Source organism: Lagenorhynchus albirostris, chromosome 15 (genome assembly GCF_949774975.1).
Source record: "Lagenorhynchus albirostris chromosome 15, mLagAlb1.1, whole genome shotgun sequence".
Classification (NCBI taxonomy): domain Eukaryota; kingdom Metazoa; phylum Chordata; class Mammalia; order Artiodactyla; family Delphinidae; genus Lagenorhynchus; species Lagenorhynchus albirostris.
Window position 1 is genome coordinate 14,390,279 of NC_083109.1, and position 16,604 is coordinate 14,406,882.

General features: G+C 45.4%; 1 protein-coding gene across 6 annotated transcripts in view; it reads left to right on the forward strand.

Moving 5' to 3' along the window:
- Positions 1–16,604, forward strand: part of SLC13A3 (solute carrier family 13 member 3) — a 93,045-nt gene that overhangs the window by 61,570 nt on the left and 14,871 nt on the right. For 5 of the 6 annotated variants that reach the window (XM_060122352.1, XM_060122353.1, XM_060122354.1 and 2 more), the window contains 4 exons: positions 1,883–2,008; positions 6,530–6,625; positions 7,601–7,705; positions 12,056–12,153. In XM_060122352.1, the coding sequence (XP_059978335.1) occupies positions 1,883–2,008; positions 6,530–6,625; positions 7,601–7,705; positions 12,056–12,153 (425 nt within the window). The remainder of the gene's footprint in view (positions 1–1,882; positions 2,009–6,529; positions 6,626–7,600; positions 7,706–12,055; positions 12,154–16,604) is intronic. The other variant, XM_060122357.1, reaches the window with a different exon arrangement.

Here is a 16,604-nt window from a genome sequence, read left to right on the forward strand (position 1 = left end):
TATGGTGACATTTGAGCAGAGACCTAGAAGTGAGGGGATGAACTCTGTGGACACAGGAGGGAAGAGCAACCCAGACAGAGGCAATAGCTTGTACAAAGGTGGGACTGTCCTGGGGAACAGCACAAAGCCCAGCCAGGCTGGGGTTCAGAAGGGGATAAGGTAAGAAGAGGCCAGACTAAGGCAACAACTGTAAGGACGCGGCTCTTCCTAAAAGTGAGATGGGGAGTCAGAGGAGAGCTGAGAGCCGAGGGGTGACACGATATGACATCTCCTTCTAAAACCAACCCCAGTGGGAGGTGTTGGTGTGTGGCTGTGATGTGCCGTGAGAAGCTTTGCAACCAGCCACACGGGCCAGCAGTGGAGCGGATTCTGCCAAGAAGTGAAATCTCCCCATCGCTGAAACTGTTCGAGCAGAGGCTGGGTGGCCGTCTGTCAGGGCATGAGAATCAGAGAAGGATTCGACAAGGTGGCTTGTCGTTGATTCCATTATTCCAAACCTCTTAGTCTGAAGATTTAAAAACTCCTTAGAATCCTTCAAGATTCTAAGTATTTTCAGATTCCAGGATTCTGAGAGGTGGGGTTTCTAAGATTTCATTGCAGTGGAGATGCATTTAATCTATGATTGTAAGTATTTGACAAACAAACAGCAACAAAACTATTTGATATTCAACATGGCCACATGTGCTGGCCAGCTTCTTTATCTGGTATTCAACCAAAGAATCAAGGACTTACTGGGATGATGGAGGGAAAGCTGGTTCGGTTGGTCTTCCTGAGAGCGGGCTTGGTGTACATAAATCAGTACTATACTTGTGGGTAGTCAAAGTTATTTTCATGAGAAGACTTAAGTACGCCCATGTCTTACCTCATGAACCAATTTTAAAACCTTAACCCTGCACCATATTCTCAGGTTCTCAAATCCTTTGATTTTAAGAGTATGATGAAAAACAGTGATTCTCAGCCATGGGTGCATTTAGAGTCTCCAGGGAAGGTGAAAAAATATGCTTGGATCTCAGTTGCAGAGATCCTGATTCAGGAGGTAGCAGTATTTCCCCAATTGATTTCAGCCCACTGAAAACCTTCGGTGTCTTTTCGTCTCCATTCTTTGAGCAAGACTTGGCTGTGAGACTGGAAAACCAGAAGCCGAGATGGCCCTGCTTCAGATGTAGGGACGATCCGGGCTGACCCTTTAGTCTCCTCCCTTAGCAGGAAGTGCCGGCAAAGGGGCAGTTGACTGGGAGGACAAAGCAGAGTCTTGGGTATTAGTTCTTGCTGGAGCACATCCCCAGGGCTGGACAGGAGAGACGTGGACTCTGGGGGCCTCAGGGGCTGGTCCTGAGTTGGGGGTTGGGGAGAATGGGAGGGCATTTGCTATCAGAGGGTTTTTAGGCTGCCTGTCTGCTCTGATGTGAGCAAGCCTTTGTTCCGACTTGAAAAGAAATTAGGGGGAAAATGCTGGAGCTGTAAGTAAAAGTATCAAACATGAAGGATTTTGAGTAAAGTGCACGCAAACTACATGCAGATCATATACAACATTTAATTGCACAAGCTAGGACCTCCTGGTCAGGAAGGAGGGTATTTGAAAGGAATATGGGGTTAATATGGGGTTCTGAATCCCCATCGGGGAACCTGGGAAGACAGGGAAATGGCTGCCCTGAATGTTCTCCTTGGCCTTTGCTCCCCAAATACATTTTATGAGTTTATTCTGATCATGCACGATATAGACACATTATAGAACACTCAGAAAATACAGAAAAAAAATTTGAACGACGTTCAATCCCACTGTTAATATTTACCATACTTCCTTTAGTTTTCGTCTGTAAGTATACGTGCATCCACCGGCGTGGCTGACCTCGGCGGGCTCTCACCTCCCTCTTTTCTCCAGTTTCTTCCCACAGTGCGACGTGGTGAATTTCGGCTCCTGGTTCGTCTTCGCCTTCCCTCTTATGCTGATGTTCCTGTTGGTGGGCTGGCTCTGGATCTCCTTCCTGTATGGAGGGATAACCCTGAGGTACCCTGGTGTTTCACCTGAGCTTTGCGGCGGGATGAACCGTGCTCAGTAGCGAGTGGCCGTCCTAAGTCGTTACAGTTTCATGTCAGATGTGGCGCCTGTAGTCCTCCTCGCCTCCCAGGGATGTGGGGATTACAGGTGCTGTGGGAACTCGCCTGCTAAGCCCAGGCCCTCAGTGAATGTCGCTCACCATCAATAATTACTAACAGTGTTGTTACTTAAGTAAGGTACACACTCATATCAGAGGAGCAGGTGTGTAGCGTTTCCCATTTCACAGGACCTCAGTACAGGAGAGAGTCTGGGGGGTCATGAGGACAAGGTATCAAATAACATTGACTCAGACAGTGAGAAAAATATTCCTTTATCGACTCATGTAGAATCGATGTGCTTATGCTGGGGAGAAAGTCTCAGTAGGGTGAGGAAAAACTTTAACTCTCTAACCTTTCCAAATTAGCCTTTTAAAAAAGAAAGAGCAAGCCTCAGGCCCAGAGAGTAAAGCCAGCAGTGGTATCTAGCCATTTTGCTTTGCTTTCATGTCTTTATTTTTGTGGGTACTCTTTTTTTTTTTTTTTTTTTTTTTTTGCGGTACACGGGCCTCTCACTGTTGTGGCCTCTCCTGTTGCGGAGCACAGGCTCCGGACGCGCAGGCTCAGCGGCCATGGCTCACGGGCCCAGCCGCTCCACGGCATGAGGGATCTTCCTGGACCGGGGCACGAACCCATGTCCCCCGCATCGGCAGTCGGACTCTCAACCACTGCGCCACCAGGGAAGCCCTGTGGGTACTTTCTATGTATGACAAGTGATTCTTGTTTTCTACGTATGGGAGCGATAGAAAGTTTTCCATTTAAATACATTTCTTTAATTAAAATGCTGAGTCTAGTTGGAGGAAAATGTTAAGGAAACACGAGCCCCGTGGTATGTGGCTATACGAACGTTTGTGAAAGTAGGTTATGAATGCCTGGAGTTTGGGGAATACTAAAATAGGAGCTGCAGCTCAGGGCTGGGGTAGCAGGCATGTCATAAAGTCATTCTCTGATTCAGTCCCCTCACCTCTCTGGGCCTTAATTTTTCTCATCTGTAAAATGGGACCAGTAAGAGCTACTCTGGATCAAAGAGATGTGAAAACACCTTGAGAATAGAAAGACTCTGATTGTGATGTTCCTTGATCCCTCAGAGCAGAAACTCAGGGTTCAAAGCCCAGCTTAGCCGAGAGAAGCAAGCCCAGACATTGGACTCAGATAAACCAGAGTTCACATCATGGTTCTGCATGACCTTGAGCAACTCTGTCACCTCCCTGAGCCTTTAGTTCTTTAATTTCTTCACTTGTAGATGGGGGATAATAATGAGCTACACCTAAAATAAAGTCTAAATGAGGGAGAGTGTGAAAACTGCCCAGTGCTGAGCCTGAAACAGAGCTCCTTTCTCCTGTCTGCCTGTTCCTTGGACATCTGCAATACTTGGTCTCGGAGGAGGCTGTGATGAAGGAAATGCAGGTGGAGGGAAGCCCAGTGAGAGAGGTGTTTCTGGGTGGGTAGCAGGAAAGGTTCCAGCCAATCCCATGACACCACCTTCCTTCAGCAAGTATCCACCGAGCATCTGCTACGTGCCTGATGCTGTCGCACAGGTGCTGAGGATGCAGCCCCTGGGCAAGGCTGAGGCACTCCTGCCCTTGGGGAGCTTGCAGTCTAGGTCGGGGGAGACAGACAGTGAACAACTAATCAAAGCAGAAATACCAGTCATGATTAGTGCTGGGAGGGAAATGGATGGTGAGATCTGATGGTGCATGCTAGAGGGCTCTCACCTTACTGGGAGGGCAGGAGAGCTTCCTTAGGAAAGTGCGTTTGGAGCAGGAATAGGAAGAGTGAATAGATTAACTCAGTAAAGGGGAGAAGGAGATAGGGGTGATGAAGAGCATTCCGGGCAGATAGAGCAATGAGTGCAAAGGCCCCCAGGCCAGAGGTAGCAAGGGGTCTTCTGCAAATGAAAAAAGGTTAAAGGGACTGAGTTCAGGGTGTGAGGGAGATTTGTGGGCGATGAGGCAAAATGATCAACTGGGCATGATTTTACCTCCCCCCACCTCACCCCGACCCAGGGACTTTTGGCAACGTCTGGAGACATTTTGCTTGTCACAGCCAAGGAAGTACTCCTGGGGTCCATGGGGTAGAGGCCAGAGGTGCTGCGAAACATTCTACAACATACAAGTCAACCCCCTACACCAAAGAATTATCCCACCTCACAACAAAGAATGATCCTGCCCCAACATTGTCAAGAGCTCCAAGACTGAGAAACCCTGGGTTAGATCACTGAGGGCCTTGTGGGACATGGATCTTCACAAAAAAGAACCGTTGTGAGTTTTTTAAAAAGCATTTATTTTTTTAATTTGGATAAGCAACACATACACACGGTTCAAAAATCAAAAACAATACAAAGAGGTATGCAGTGAGAATTCTTCCCAACCATGCCTTCGATTACCCAGTCACCCAGTACATCCTTCCCAAACAGGTATCCACTTTTATTGGTTTCTCGGGTAATCTTCCAGAGTTTCCATAAGCAAATACAAGCAGATACTATATATTTTCTGGTGACTGGTCTCCCTGACAGATCCCATGTTGTATAGTAACAGGTATTTTTGTAAGGTAGATTTCCATAGGAGGGAGTTCTTTTTTTTTTTTTAATTAATTAATTTATTTATTTTTGGCTGCATTGGGTCTTTGTTGCTGAGCGCGGGCTTTCCTCTAGTTGCGTCGACCAGGGGCTACTCTTCGTTGCGGTGCGCGGGCTTCTCATTGGGGTGGCTTCTCTTGTTGCGGAGCACGGGCTCTAGGTGTGTGAGCTTCAGTAGTTGTGGCACGCAGGTTCAGTAGTTGTGGCTCACGGGCTCTAGAGCGCAGGCTCAGTAGTTGTGGCGCACAGGCTTAGCTGCTCCGCGGCTTGTGGGATCTTCCCGGACCAGGGCTCAAACCCGTGTCCCCTGCATTGGCAGGCGGATTCTCAACCACTGCGCCACCAGGGAAGCCCCATAGGAGGGATTTCTGGCTCAGAGAATAAACACTTTATTTTAATAGATATTGTCCAGTCGTTCTCCATAGGAATTGCACTAATTTTTTCCCCCATTTACAATGTATGAGAGTGTCTGTTTCCATGCAGCAAAGTGGATTTTTGCCAATCTGATAAGAGAAAAATAATTTGCGTTTATTTTAGAAGTAATTTTGAGAAACTTTTCATATTGAGGAGCAATATGAAAACTTTTCATATATTCATGGGAGACCCTGGTATTTCCTTTCCTGTGAATTGTTAAACTGTGTGTTTATATCTTTTGTACATTTAAAAAATTGATTGTTGGTCTTGGTTTTATTGATTTCGAGTACTCTTTCTATATTGAAAGATTAGTGCTTATTTTGAGTATGAGTTGCAAATATTTTTTCCTGATTTTTTACTTTGATTATAGTGCTTTCTTCCATGCAGAATTTTTTAGAAACATTTTATGTAGATGAATTTATCAATCTTTTCTTATGTGTCTTCTGAATTTTCAATTACAGTTAGAAAGGTCTTTCCATTATAGGAGTTATAAAAGAATAATCCCATGTTTTCTTCTAGTATTTTAATATTTTTGATGTTTAAATTTTTTATCTATTTGGAGCTTATCCTTAGGGTGCAGTGTAAGGATCCAACCTTGGGGTACAGGTTTGGATCCAACTTTTTTTTTTTGTTCCAGATGGCCATCCATTTGTCCTGATACCATTTACTGACACACAAACGTTTTTAATTTTAATGAAGTCAATTTATCTATTTTTGGTTGCTTGTGCTTTTCGTATCACGTCTAAGAAATATTTGCCTAATCTGAAGCCATGAAAATTTACTCTTATGTTTTCTTCGAAAAAATGTTACAGGTCTAGCTCTTCTTCTATTTAGGTCTTTGATCCATTTTGAGTTAAATTTTGTATGTGGTATGAGGTAGGGGTCCAAGCTCATCTTTTTGCATGTGGCTATCCAGTTGTCTTAACACCATTTGTTGAAAGACTATTCTTTCCCCATTGAATGGTGTTGGTACCCTTATCAAAAATCAATTGACCCTAGAAATGTGGGTTTATTTCTGGACTCTCAATTCGATTCCATTGATCTGTATGTCTAACATCAATGACTGAATAGGTCATCTTTTCTACACCAAGCTGGGATACTAACTTTATCATAGATTGAATCCCCATTTATGGTTTTGTCTATTTCTGGACTTTCTATTTTATTTCCTTGGTTTATCTGTTTATTCATGAGTCTGTTTGACCCCCTAAAGGATTTTAAGCCTGGGAGCCATATGATCAGTTTCACATTTTTAGAAGACTATCCAGGCTATAGGTGGGCAGAACAGCTTTTAGAAAGGGAACATAGAGGCAGGCCGACCACTCAGCAGGCTGTTGCAGAGTCTCCAAAGCAGAGATAGTGAGACCTGGCCAGATGGTGGTGGGGTAGATGAGACGCCAGTTAGACTGCAGTGGCTGCTCCTAACCTCCCCACTTTCTGTTTCAGGGGCTGGAGGAAGAAGAAATCTGAGATCAGAAGTGATGCAGAAAGTAGGGCTCGAGCCATGATTCAGGAGGAATTCCAGAACCTGGGGCCCATCAAGTATGTGGCACAGGGGTTCTCAGGGTGGGGAGAGAGCCAGGTACTAGACTTTCAAGACAGCTACCTCTTGACTTAATCCCTGACCCCCTTGGAGACTGAGTCCCAAGGGGATTTCAGGACCAACGGCCTGGGAGCCTAGAGATGGAGGGTAGGGAGATGACTTACACAGTCAGCTCTTGCCCTGTCGCTGGGGTAGATACCCTGAGGACCAGTAAGCCTCTCAGGTTGAACTTGGAGGGGGAACCTGTCACCTTCCCGCCTAATGCACACTTTCCTTCCTGGTTCATGGAATACCGGATGCTGCCTTGGGTGGCTTCCAGAAGCTTGTTTCGCGCATATTTCTCATGTAGTGAAAATAACTAAGAGTTAGCAGGCCTTCACACAAGGTCTGACTCTGCCACTAATTTTTTGTGTAGCCTTGGGCAAGGCACTAACCCTCTCTGGGCCCTGCTCCCTGATCTGTGAAATGGGCACATTGGGTAGATATTTGCTGCAACATTTAGGGATTCTCTCTTTCTGCCTCTGTCTACCGCTCTCTCCATGTCTGTCCCTCTCTGTGTCTGTCCCCCTCTGTATGTATGACTGTTCCTCTCTCTTTGCCTACCTCTCTGTTTCTGTCAGTTTCCTTTCTCTCTGCTTTTCTGACTCTGTCTCTGTTTCACTTCTTTCTCTCTCTGGATTGTCCCTAGGACTATGGGAAATTCCCAGCGGGAGTGATATGAATGGTTTGTGGGGAGGGGTGCCTGATGCTCAGGCAGGATCCTAGGGCAGCATGGGAGCCCCAGGAAAGGAATCACTTACACCTGGGACACCACTCCCCTCACTCTCGGGACCACCTGGGGAATGAACTACTTCCAGCTTTCAGAGGTAGGGCCTGGCCCAGTCACACCCAGTGGGCCCCTGCCTGAGGGCTTCCTGTGCTGTGGTCCAGCCACAGCCCACGGTCACAATGGTGTCTGCATCTCTGTGCCACAGGTTTGCCGAACAGGCCGTGTTCATCCTTTTCTGCATATTCGCCATCCTCCTCTTCTCCCGGGACCCGAAGTTCATCCCTGGCTGGGCCAGCCTCTTCACCCCTGGGTGAGACTCTGGGGACCCATGGGATGGAGTCCAACAGGGAAGACTCGGGGCTGGGCCACCGAAGCTGAGGAGGCAGTGTAGCTGGGGAGAACTGGGCTAGGTTTCCACCTCTCATCCCATGTAATTATTAACAGTTCCTTCTTTTGCCCTCAAAAGTGTTTAGGTTTGGATGATAAAACATTTAACGTCTCCTGTGTTAAGAGCTTTGCCTTTGGAATCAGACAGAACTGGGTTCGAATGCCAGCTCCGCCACTTACAAACTGTGCAACCCTGAACACGTCATTCATTCATTCATTCACTCAAACAACTTTTATCGAGCACCTATTTTTTGTTAAACATTATGCCAGCAGCTGGGGACAGAGATAAAAACAAATAGACAACAAAATAACTGCAAATTGTAATGAGTGCTGTGAAAGAAGGAGTGAGAGGGTTATACTCTCAAAGAATGGACTGGGGGGCATTGACTTTGGATAGGTTCTGGAAAGAACCAAAGTTTAGGAAGAGTAAAAATTAGACACACACTGGGAATATCTACTAAAAGCCTGAGGTGGAAATCAACATTTGAAGAACTGAAAGAAGCTCAGTGTAACCAGAGCCTGGTGGGAGGGAGGAAAATTGGCAGACATGTGACTGGAAGGGCAGGTGAGGACCAGACCATGAAGGGTCTTGTTGGATATGCTAAGAGTTTTGGTCTTGTTTTGTTTTTGTTTTTGTTTTTTTAATGGGAGATCAGTAGCAAGCTATTGGAGGGTTTTAAGGTACTTAATCTCTCTGTGTCTCAGCGTTCTCATCTGTAAAATGGTATTGTAAATAGTCCAATTCTCATTGAATTGTTCTAAGGAGCAGTGAGTTAATACATGTCAAGTGATTAGACTGGCACCTAGAAAGAGCTCAATCACATGTTAGCTGTATTTATTAGGGAATGGATAGTGGGGGCAAAATATAGGTGGGGAGAACAGTTAGGAGCTATAGCACCACCTAGATGACCCCAGCGGTCGTCAAACCAAGGCTCATGGACCAAATCTGGTCCACCGCTTGTTTTTGATTTTTTTTTAATGTTTTTAAGTGGCTAGGGGAAACATTTTGTGGCACATGAACATTATATGAAATTCAAATTTCAGTATCTACAAATAAAGTTTTATTGGAACACAGCCACACCTATTCATTTACGTATTGTCTGTGGCTGTTTCCGTATTGTGTGCCCTTTATAGGAGATGTTTACTGAACCCTGGTTGAGGATGAAAGCTTCGATGGCTTGAATGAAAGTGGGGGCAATGGAGATGGAGCAGACAAGCTATATTTCAAAGTTGGAAATGATAGGACTTGCTACTGGGTGGGATTTGGGGGCATGAGGGAAAGGAGTACCTGCATAGGTGGGTAGTTGGAGAATAACATTTCGTTAGGGGGTTGGGGGTGGCTTATCAACAATTCCATTTTGCAGTTGCTTTAGACGTGTCAAGTCTAGAATGCCTTTCAAATACTGCAAAGGGTAGTTGGATGCGCAAGCCTGAAGCTCAGAGGAGTCAGGTTGAAGATATAAATCCGGGGGTCACCATATAAATTTCCAATTTAAATCCCTAGGAATTGATGGGCTCAGCCAGGGAAAGCATATGGGAGCGTAGAGAAGACTCTGAGGAACCCCAACGTTTAGGAGCTGGGTAGAGAATGATCCCATTAGAGAAAATGGAGAAGAAGCAGTCCGCGAGGTAGGGGGAAAACACTGGAGCAACGGACTAGCACAGGTCAAGAGAGGGGAGTGTTTAAGGAAAGAGTGAGTGGGCAAATGTGTCAAATTCTGGTGTGAGTTAGAACACGATTAGATGGAAGATACGTCCTCTGGATTTGGTGAGCTCTGATGATTTTGATCGGCACCATCCAATAGAGATGTTATGTGAACCACAAATGTGATTTTAAATATTTTAGTAGTCACATAAAAAAGTAAAAAAAAACCAGACAGATGAAATTAATTTGAATAATGTATTTTATTTAACACTATATCATTTCAATATGTAATCCATATAATAAATTATTGTTGAGCTCTTTTACGTCATTTTTTCCACACTAAATCTTCAAAATCTGATGTGTGTTTTACACTTGCCACATTTAGTCTTGTCACATTTCAAGTGTCCAATAGACACATGTGGCTCATGGTGACCATACTGGATACAGCAGCCCTACACACTTCACCCTCTGAGCCTCACATTCCCCCCACCCCTGGTAAAATGGGGGATACACGTTTCATGAGGGTTCTTAAGAGGAAGAAACAATATAATATCATGGAGCCAAAAGAAGTGGCTCTTATTACCATTCTTTTATTTTTCCAAAATGTAGGTACTTTGGGGTTTTTTTCAAATGAAATCTGGTGTTATAAACATTCCAACAATAGTGAAAATCACTTAGAACCTCAGTCTGCAGTTCTGATGTATGTCTTTTTTTCTGACTTAAAAAATGCCTGTCTGGGAACTGTTCTACATCTTGATCGCATTGGTGGTTATAGGACCGTATACATTAGTCAAAACTCATTGAACTATATCCTTAAAATGGGTGCATTTTATGGCATGTTAATTATACCTCAATACAACTAATTTTAAAACACATGCAAACTCACTAAAAAGAAGCCTAGCAAACACAAGAATTTTTTAAACAGAAATGTGATTACAGTAAACATAGTATTTGTTGTTTTTTTTAACTTTTTATTGTATATTGGAGTAGAGTTGATTAACAATGTTGTGATAGTTTCAGGTGTACAGCAAAGTGATTCAGTTATACATATACACGAAACATAGTATTTGTGATCCGCTTTTTTCTTTGTTGTTTAGTTACAAAATTATGCTCATTATAAAAAACTCAAACAATGCTAAATTGAAAAAGTAAAAGTTAGTTTTCCTTCATTCCCCAGAGATTATCACAATTAACAGTTTGGTGTATAACATTTCAGATACACACACACAACCCATATTAATATATACACACATACATATATGTTTACATATAACAAAAAATTGGAAAATACAATAATACGATCATAGACAACCTGCTATTTCTGACCCACTTCATTCTTTTTAAACAGTGCATTGTAGTCTATAGAATGGGCGCATCTTAATTTAACCAATTAAATCCTTTTTGGATCGTGTCCAATACTGCAGATAAAAACTTGCTTTTTTTTTTTTAATTTACAAGGTAACTTGGTTGTATTTCCATGTCAAATGTAACAATTGATAATATCTTTTATCCTTTTTTTGAACAGCTGAGGGGTATTTCATTATATATATTGTAATACACAGTGTATTTAAACATGTCTCTACTAAAAATCCACCATTTTTTTCTAATCTTATCAATAATGAACATCCCGGTACATAATCTGTGTACAAGAGCCCAATTATTTCCTGAGGATAAATTCCTAGAGGTACAACAGCTGGATTAAGGGGTATTCACATGTAAAGTTTTGAAATGTATTGCCAGCATGTGTTTCTCAACATCCTCATTAGATATTATCGCCCTCTTCACGTTTTGCCTGTCTGTTAGCATGTGTTTTGATCTGTATTTCTCTATTACAGTGATATTGACCATCTTTTCCAGTTTCTTGGCTGTTTGAATACTTAGTCCCAAATATGTGGGCTGAAGGCCCTTTTGTTGGCACTTGGCTCTGTGCCTCATTGAACTTGGAGCCAGATATATCTGAGTTCAAGGCCATCTCCTCTACAGACTATGGTCTGGCCCTGAGCAAGTTGCTATTGCTCTTTGAGCCTCAGATTCCTCATCTGAAATGGAAGATGCCTGCCCTCAAGGGCTGTTTCTGAGACTTCTGTGGGCTTAACGTCTCCATAGGACATGTTGTGGATCCTTGGAAGGTGGTAGTGAGGTTTTGAGGGGCTATGAGGTGGGCTCCATCTGAGCTCTGCTGGTGTGAATGGGCTGCCTCTCCATGTACTAAGCTGCCCAGCCCAGGAGGAATGCAAGCAGGAGCTGAACAAATACATACAGGACTGTTACAGGAGCCCCGGTTATGGTGACGCATGGGGGTACCATAGACCCCAACCTTCTGTGGCTCTCAGATTCTCCCCTCTTTGATCAAGTCCCTCTTCCTAGGGTCCTTGAAGTGGGAGGATAAACATTTGTTTGGCTCAAGCAGAGTCTAAATGCCCCAGGGAGCAGTGGATAAAGAGCTTCTGCATCCGTGGGTGGTTGCATCCCTGCTGATTGCAGTGCAGAACAGAATCCGGTGGCCTCCGACAGTGTTCCCTTCACGGTGGGCCTAATTCCCGTCGACATATCCTCATTTGCAAATCTGCCAAACCTTGGCCTGCTGAGATGCCCAGGGTCACATGCTCTGGGGCCTTGTCATTGTAGGTTTATTTCTGATGCTGTCACTGGCGTGTCCATTGTCACCGTCTTGTTCTTCTTCCCGTCCCAAAAGCCATCTCTCAAGTGGTGGTTTGACTTTAAAGGTAAGGTGGGCAAGGCTGGGGTGTGGTGGCCTGGAGCGTGGTAATCAGTGGCCTGAAGGTGGACTGACAGCCCTATTGTACCAATCACGTGGTGCTGCTTCTTCCCTTGCCCTGTCTGAGCATTTACCACGTCTGGGTACTCAGCGCTGCCAGAGGTGACAGTCCAGGGCAGGGATTAGCAATTATAGGCCATGGGCCAAATCCAGCTGGCTGGCTGTGCTTATACCGCCTGTGAGCTAAGAATAATGGCTTTCACATCCTTAAAATGGTTGAAAAGAATCAAAAGAAAAATATTTCATGACTCGTGAACGTGGCATGCAATTCAAATTTGTGTCCACAAACAAAATGTTTTTAATTTCTTCAATAAGATAAGAGGTTTGCGGACATTTATTAATATTTTCTTTAGTCATATAAGTACCTATACAGTAGCCTCGACTTTGCCCAGAAAAACTCTGGGCCCAAAGCAGGAGTTGCAAGTCAGTTGCCTAAGGGCCCGGAGATGAAAACCTCAAGCTGGGTTTAAATGGATAGCAAGTGGTGGGGGAACTGAGGCAAAACTGGCTCTAGGCATTCAAATTCAGCCTCAGGGAATCACTGAGCCCTCCACACCAACCTGCCTGTAGGCTGGCCTTCAGATCACCAATCTGTGACCCCACCGGAATTCCAGCCGGTGTCTGCAGAAGAAGGTGCCAACGCCTGCCACCTGTGACAGAGGCTGTGACTGGCCCATCTCCATCTGGGGCAGTGGGATGAGCTCTGGACCAGGAGTCAGGAACTAGGAGGTCATAATCCAACTATCTTCTATTGTTGGAAAAAAATAGCGTATTACACAGGACAGCTCCGGTTTCCAGGAGGAGTGGGATTTTGTGTGTGTGCAGTGCGGCGTACAGACCAGTAGGGAGCCGATTTCCCAGGGGCGCACAGACTGTAGCAGAGCTGGACCTCGAGGAGGCTTAGGCTGTGGCCCCTGAGGCTCTGCCACTGAACGGGATTCAGTTTTTCTCTTCCTCTCTGCTTCTCTGTCTGTGGCCAGCCAGCTTTCCTCACCATCCACTCTCGGTATCATTTCTTGGTCTGTTCAGAGTTTCTACTGCTTCTGAGTTGTGGCATCTCGGTGGCTTCTGCTTCATCCGAGTTCCCGCTTCATTGTAACTTCTGTTCCCTTGTGGGGTAGTGCCCTTTCCCTCACAGTACCTAATCCCACTGCTCCGGCTACTTCCTGCCTCTTGTTTCTGTCTCTCGAAGCATGGAATCCCACACACCTTCTGCTTCCTCGTAGCAGCTACTCTCTTAAAGGCTTTGCTCCGTCTCCGGGTGTGTCTGCTCCCTCCAGCCACTGCCCCCTCACAGTACCTTTTTCCTCACACATTCTGCTTCCTCGGAACTCAGCCCGCTCACGGCCTCCATATCACCCGGCCCTCTCTCTCTGTCCGCTCTCGCATCTTCAGTTATCACGTCTCTTCACCGAGTTGTCTCTCTACTTCCTACTGATGCTTCTGAGTCAGAAACTGCTTGGTCCAGCTTGTTCTTATAAAAGCAGATCTCTTCCTACTGTGTCACCTCGTGGCCTCATAGTTTCCTGGCCAGCCTGTGGCCTGGCTGCTCTAGATCAGGTGCCCAGCCATGGTTCTGTCACCTGCGGGTGGGCTCATAAGGCCCAGAGCTTCCTCTCAGCTGGGACTGTGGGGAGGGCACTATGGCATACATGTGCGGAATCCCAGCTCTGTTACGAATTTGCTGGGTGACCTTGAGAAAGTTCCTGTACCCTCTGGGCCTTGCTTTCCCAGTTAGGAAGTGAGTGGGGCCCTTAGTCACTTTTCACCTCTGGCTTTAGCAGTTCTCTAGGACATGTCCAAACTCAAACGCCACATAACATTTTTGTGTGCCGCTGATTGGATGCAGGAGAATGTGTTTGGTGAAACTTGGCCCTCCCTGTCCATCTCTCCTTTCACATTTTTGAAACAGAGGACAGTTTCTGTATTACAAGGAAAACAGCAGCAGAGGATGATGGTAATTGGCAAGACCTTCAGTGTCAGAGCCTGGTGGGATCTGTGGAAAACAGCCAAGCCAACGTCCAAATAAAGGGGGCAGCTGTTACTCAGTCTCCCCTGACTGTCCCCGTGTAGGAAAGCACGACTAGTTTTGCCAGATTTGCTGATTTTTTAAGAGAAGCAAAGAATCTGGAATTTATGAAATCTCCCTGATTTTAAACTTTGGCAGCTAACACTGGAAAACGAATACTATGTGGGCCCATCCAGTAGTGTTAAAACACATCTCTAGGTTGGATCCGGCCCATGGAGTGTAGCATCCTGCCTCAGCTGAGGGTTCTTTAAACTGGAGTTTTCAGTGTTGCCTAGTGGGTGGGGAGAGGGAATTCCACCCGCACTGCCCATCCTTCGGCAACCAGTGGGCCCCTGCAGACTTGGCCAAAATGATGCTTTCTAGTACTCAACACCCATGTCTTACAGGCAGCCTTAGAGAGTGGTCAGTCAGTTTCCATGGAGAGAAAGTGACTTGATCAAGGTCACACAGCTAGTTAAAAAGAGACAGGAGGTGGAACCCAGACATCCAAGCCAACCTTGATTTTCTTATCTTACCCACTGTCTTCCATTCTTCTATGGATCTGAGTTGCACTTGCAACTCCCTTTATGGTCACTCAGCAAGTATTGATGCTCTGCCTACTATGTGCCAGGCACTGTGCTTGTGGTTGACGATGATGATGATGATGATGACGACGATGATGTTGATGATGATGACGTTGATGATGATGACAATGTTGTTGATGATGATGACGATGTTGATGATGACGACGATGATGATGATGATGACGATGTTGATTATGATGACGATGTTGATGATGATGACGACGATGTTGATGATGATGACGATGTTGATGATGATGACGATGTTGTTGATGATGATGACGATGATGTTGATGATGATGACAATGTTGATGATGATGATGACGATGTTGATGATGATGATGACAATGATGTGGATGGTGATGTGGACGGTGAGGAGGAGGAAGAGGAGGTGGAGGGTGTCGTTGAGGAGGAGGAGGAAGATGACCACCATGTGGATGATGACAGCTTCCATTTCCTCTTTGCCCAAAAAGCTCTTCCTCCAGATATCTCCAGAGAAGCCTTCTCTGACTACACCATCTATTAAAAGCACCCCTCCTTTGTCACTCTGTTCCTGTATTTTCTTTTTCTTCATAGCACATACAGTGTCCCAACATTATACATTTATTGATTTATCACCTGCCTCACTTATTGGAATATAAGTTTTCCAGTGGGCGGGGTTTTCTCTGTTTTCACCACTCCCATATCCGCAGTGTCTAGAAGAGTGCTTGACACATGGTAGGTCCCCAGTATACACTTGTTAAATAAATGACTGAGGACTTGCTCTGGGCCACATCCTGGGCTGAGCCCTTTGCATACATGGGCCCGTGTCATCTTCCCAGCTGGTCTCTGAGAAGGTACTGCTGCTCCCTTTCGCAGATAAGGACACTGAGCCTCAGAGAGGCAGAGCCACTAGCCCAAGTCACATAGCCGAACGGCAGAGCCAGGATTGAATTCTTTCTAGTTCAACCTCAAAGCCTGTGCTTTCAGCTCCTGCTCTAGAAGGCAGCTGGCATAACGTGGAAGTGAGAAATTTAGACAGTTAGAGGCTGCACGTATGAGAAATAGTGGCAAGGGCATGGTTGGATGGGAAAATAATAAAGGCAATAACAGCTAACGTTAATTGCCATTACCATATGGTGAGCAGTCTTATAAGCACTCACCACTTAACTCACTTCACCTGCATTATGTTAAACTCATCTCAGGGCCTTCTGCCTCCCCTGTCCGGCCCTGAACAGTGAGTCACTTTACTTTTTCAGACCTTGGCTGTCTCTTTAATGAAATGCTATTTTATTGCCTGAAGGCAGAGGGCTGGGCCTCCTGACATCTCCAGCTGCCTCTTCTCATTCTGGGCTTAAATCATACATTGTGTTTGGCCCAAGAATCCCCTGGCGGTGTGTGACGTCAGAACCGCCTGGGTACACCCAAGGGCTGCAAATTATCTAGGGGAGGGCCTTTATTAAGTAGCTTTGATTGTCTTTATTATCCAATTATTAACTTTTGTTTTAGAAAACCACGGTGTACAATTTTGAAAAACACTGAAAAGGGGAAACAAAATATCAATGGGTACTTAACCAGGAACTGTCCTGACCGAGGGCGAACTGCTGTGAATGGGCCAGACCCTTCCCCCTCCAGAGAGGCCGCTGGCAGCCCGCGGTGAAGAGTGCTAGTTCAGGAGTGCTTCTTCGGCACCAGGCACTGGGCTGCGTGAGTTGAATATATTATTCGACAAGTACTTATGGAGTGACTTCCAGGTGTCAGTCAGGGACACTGGGATACGGCTGCAAACTCACCAGAAACGTCCCTCCACTCACAGCTCCCTCGTTGCTT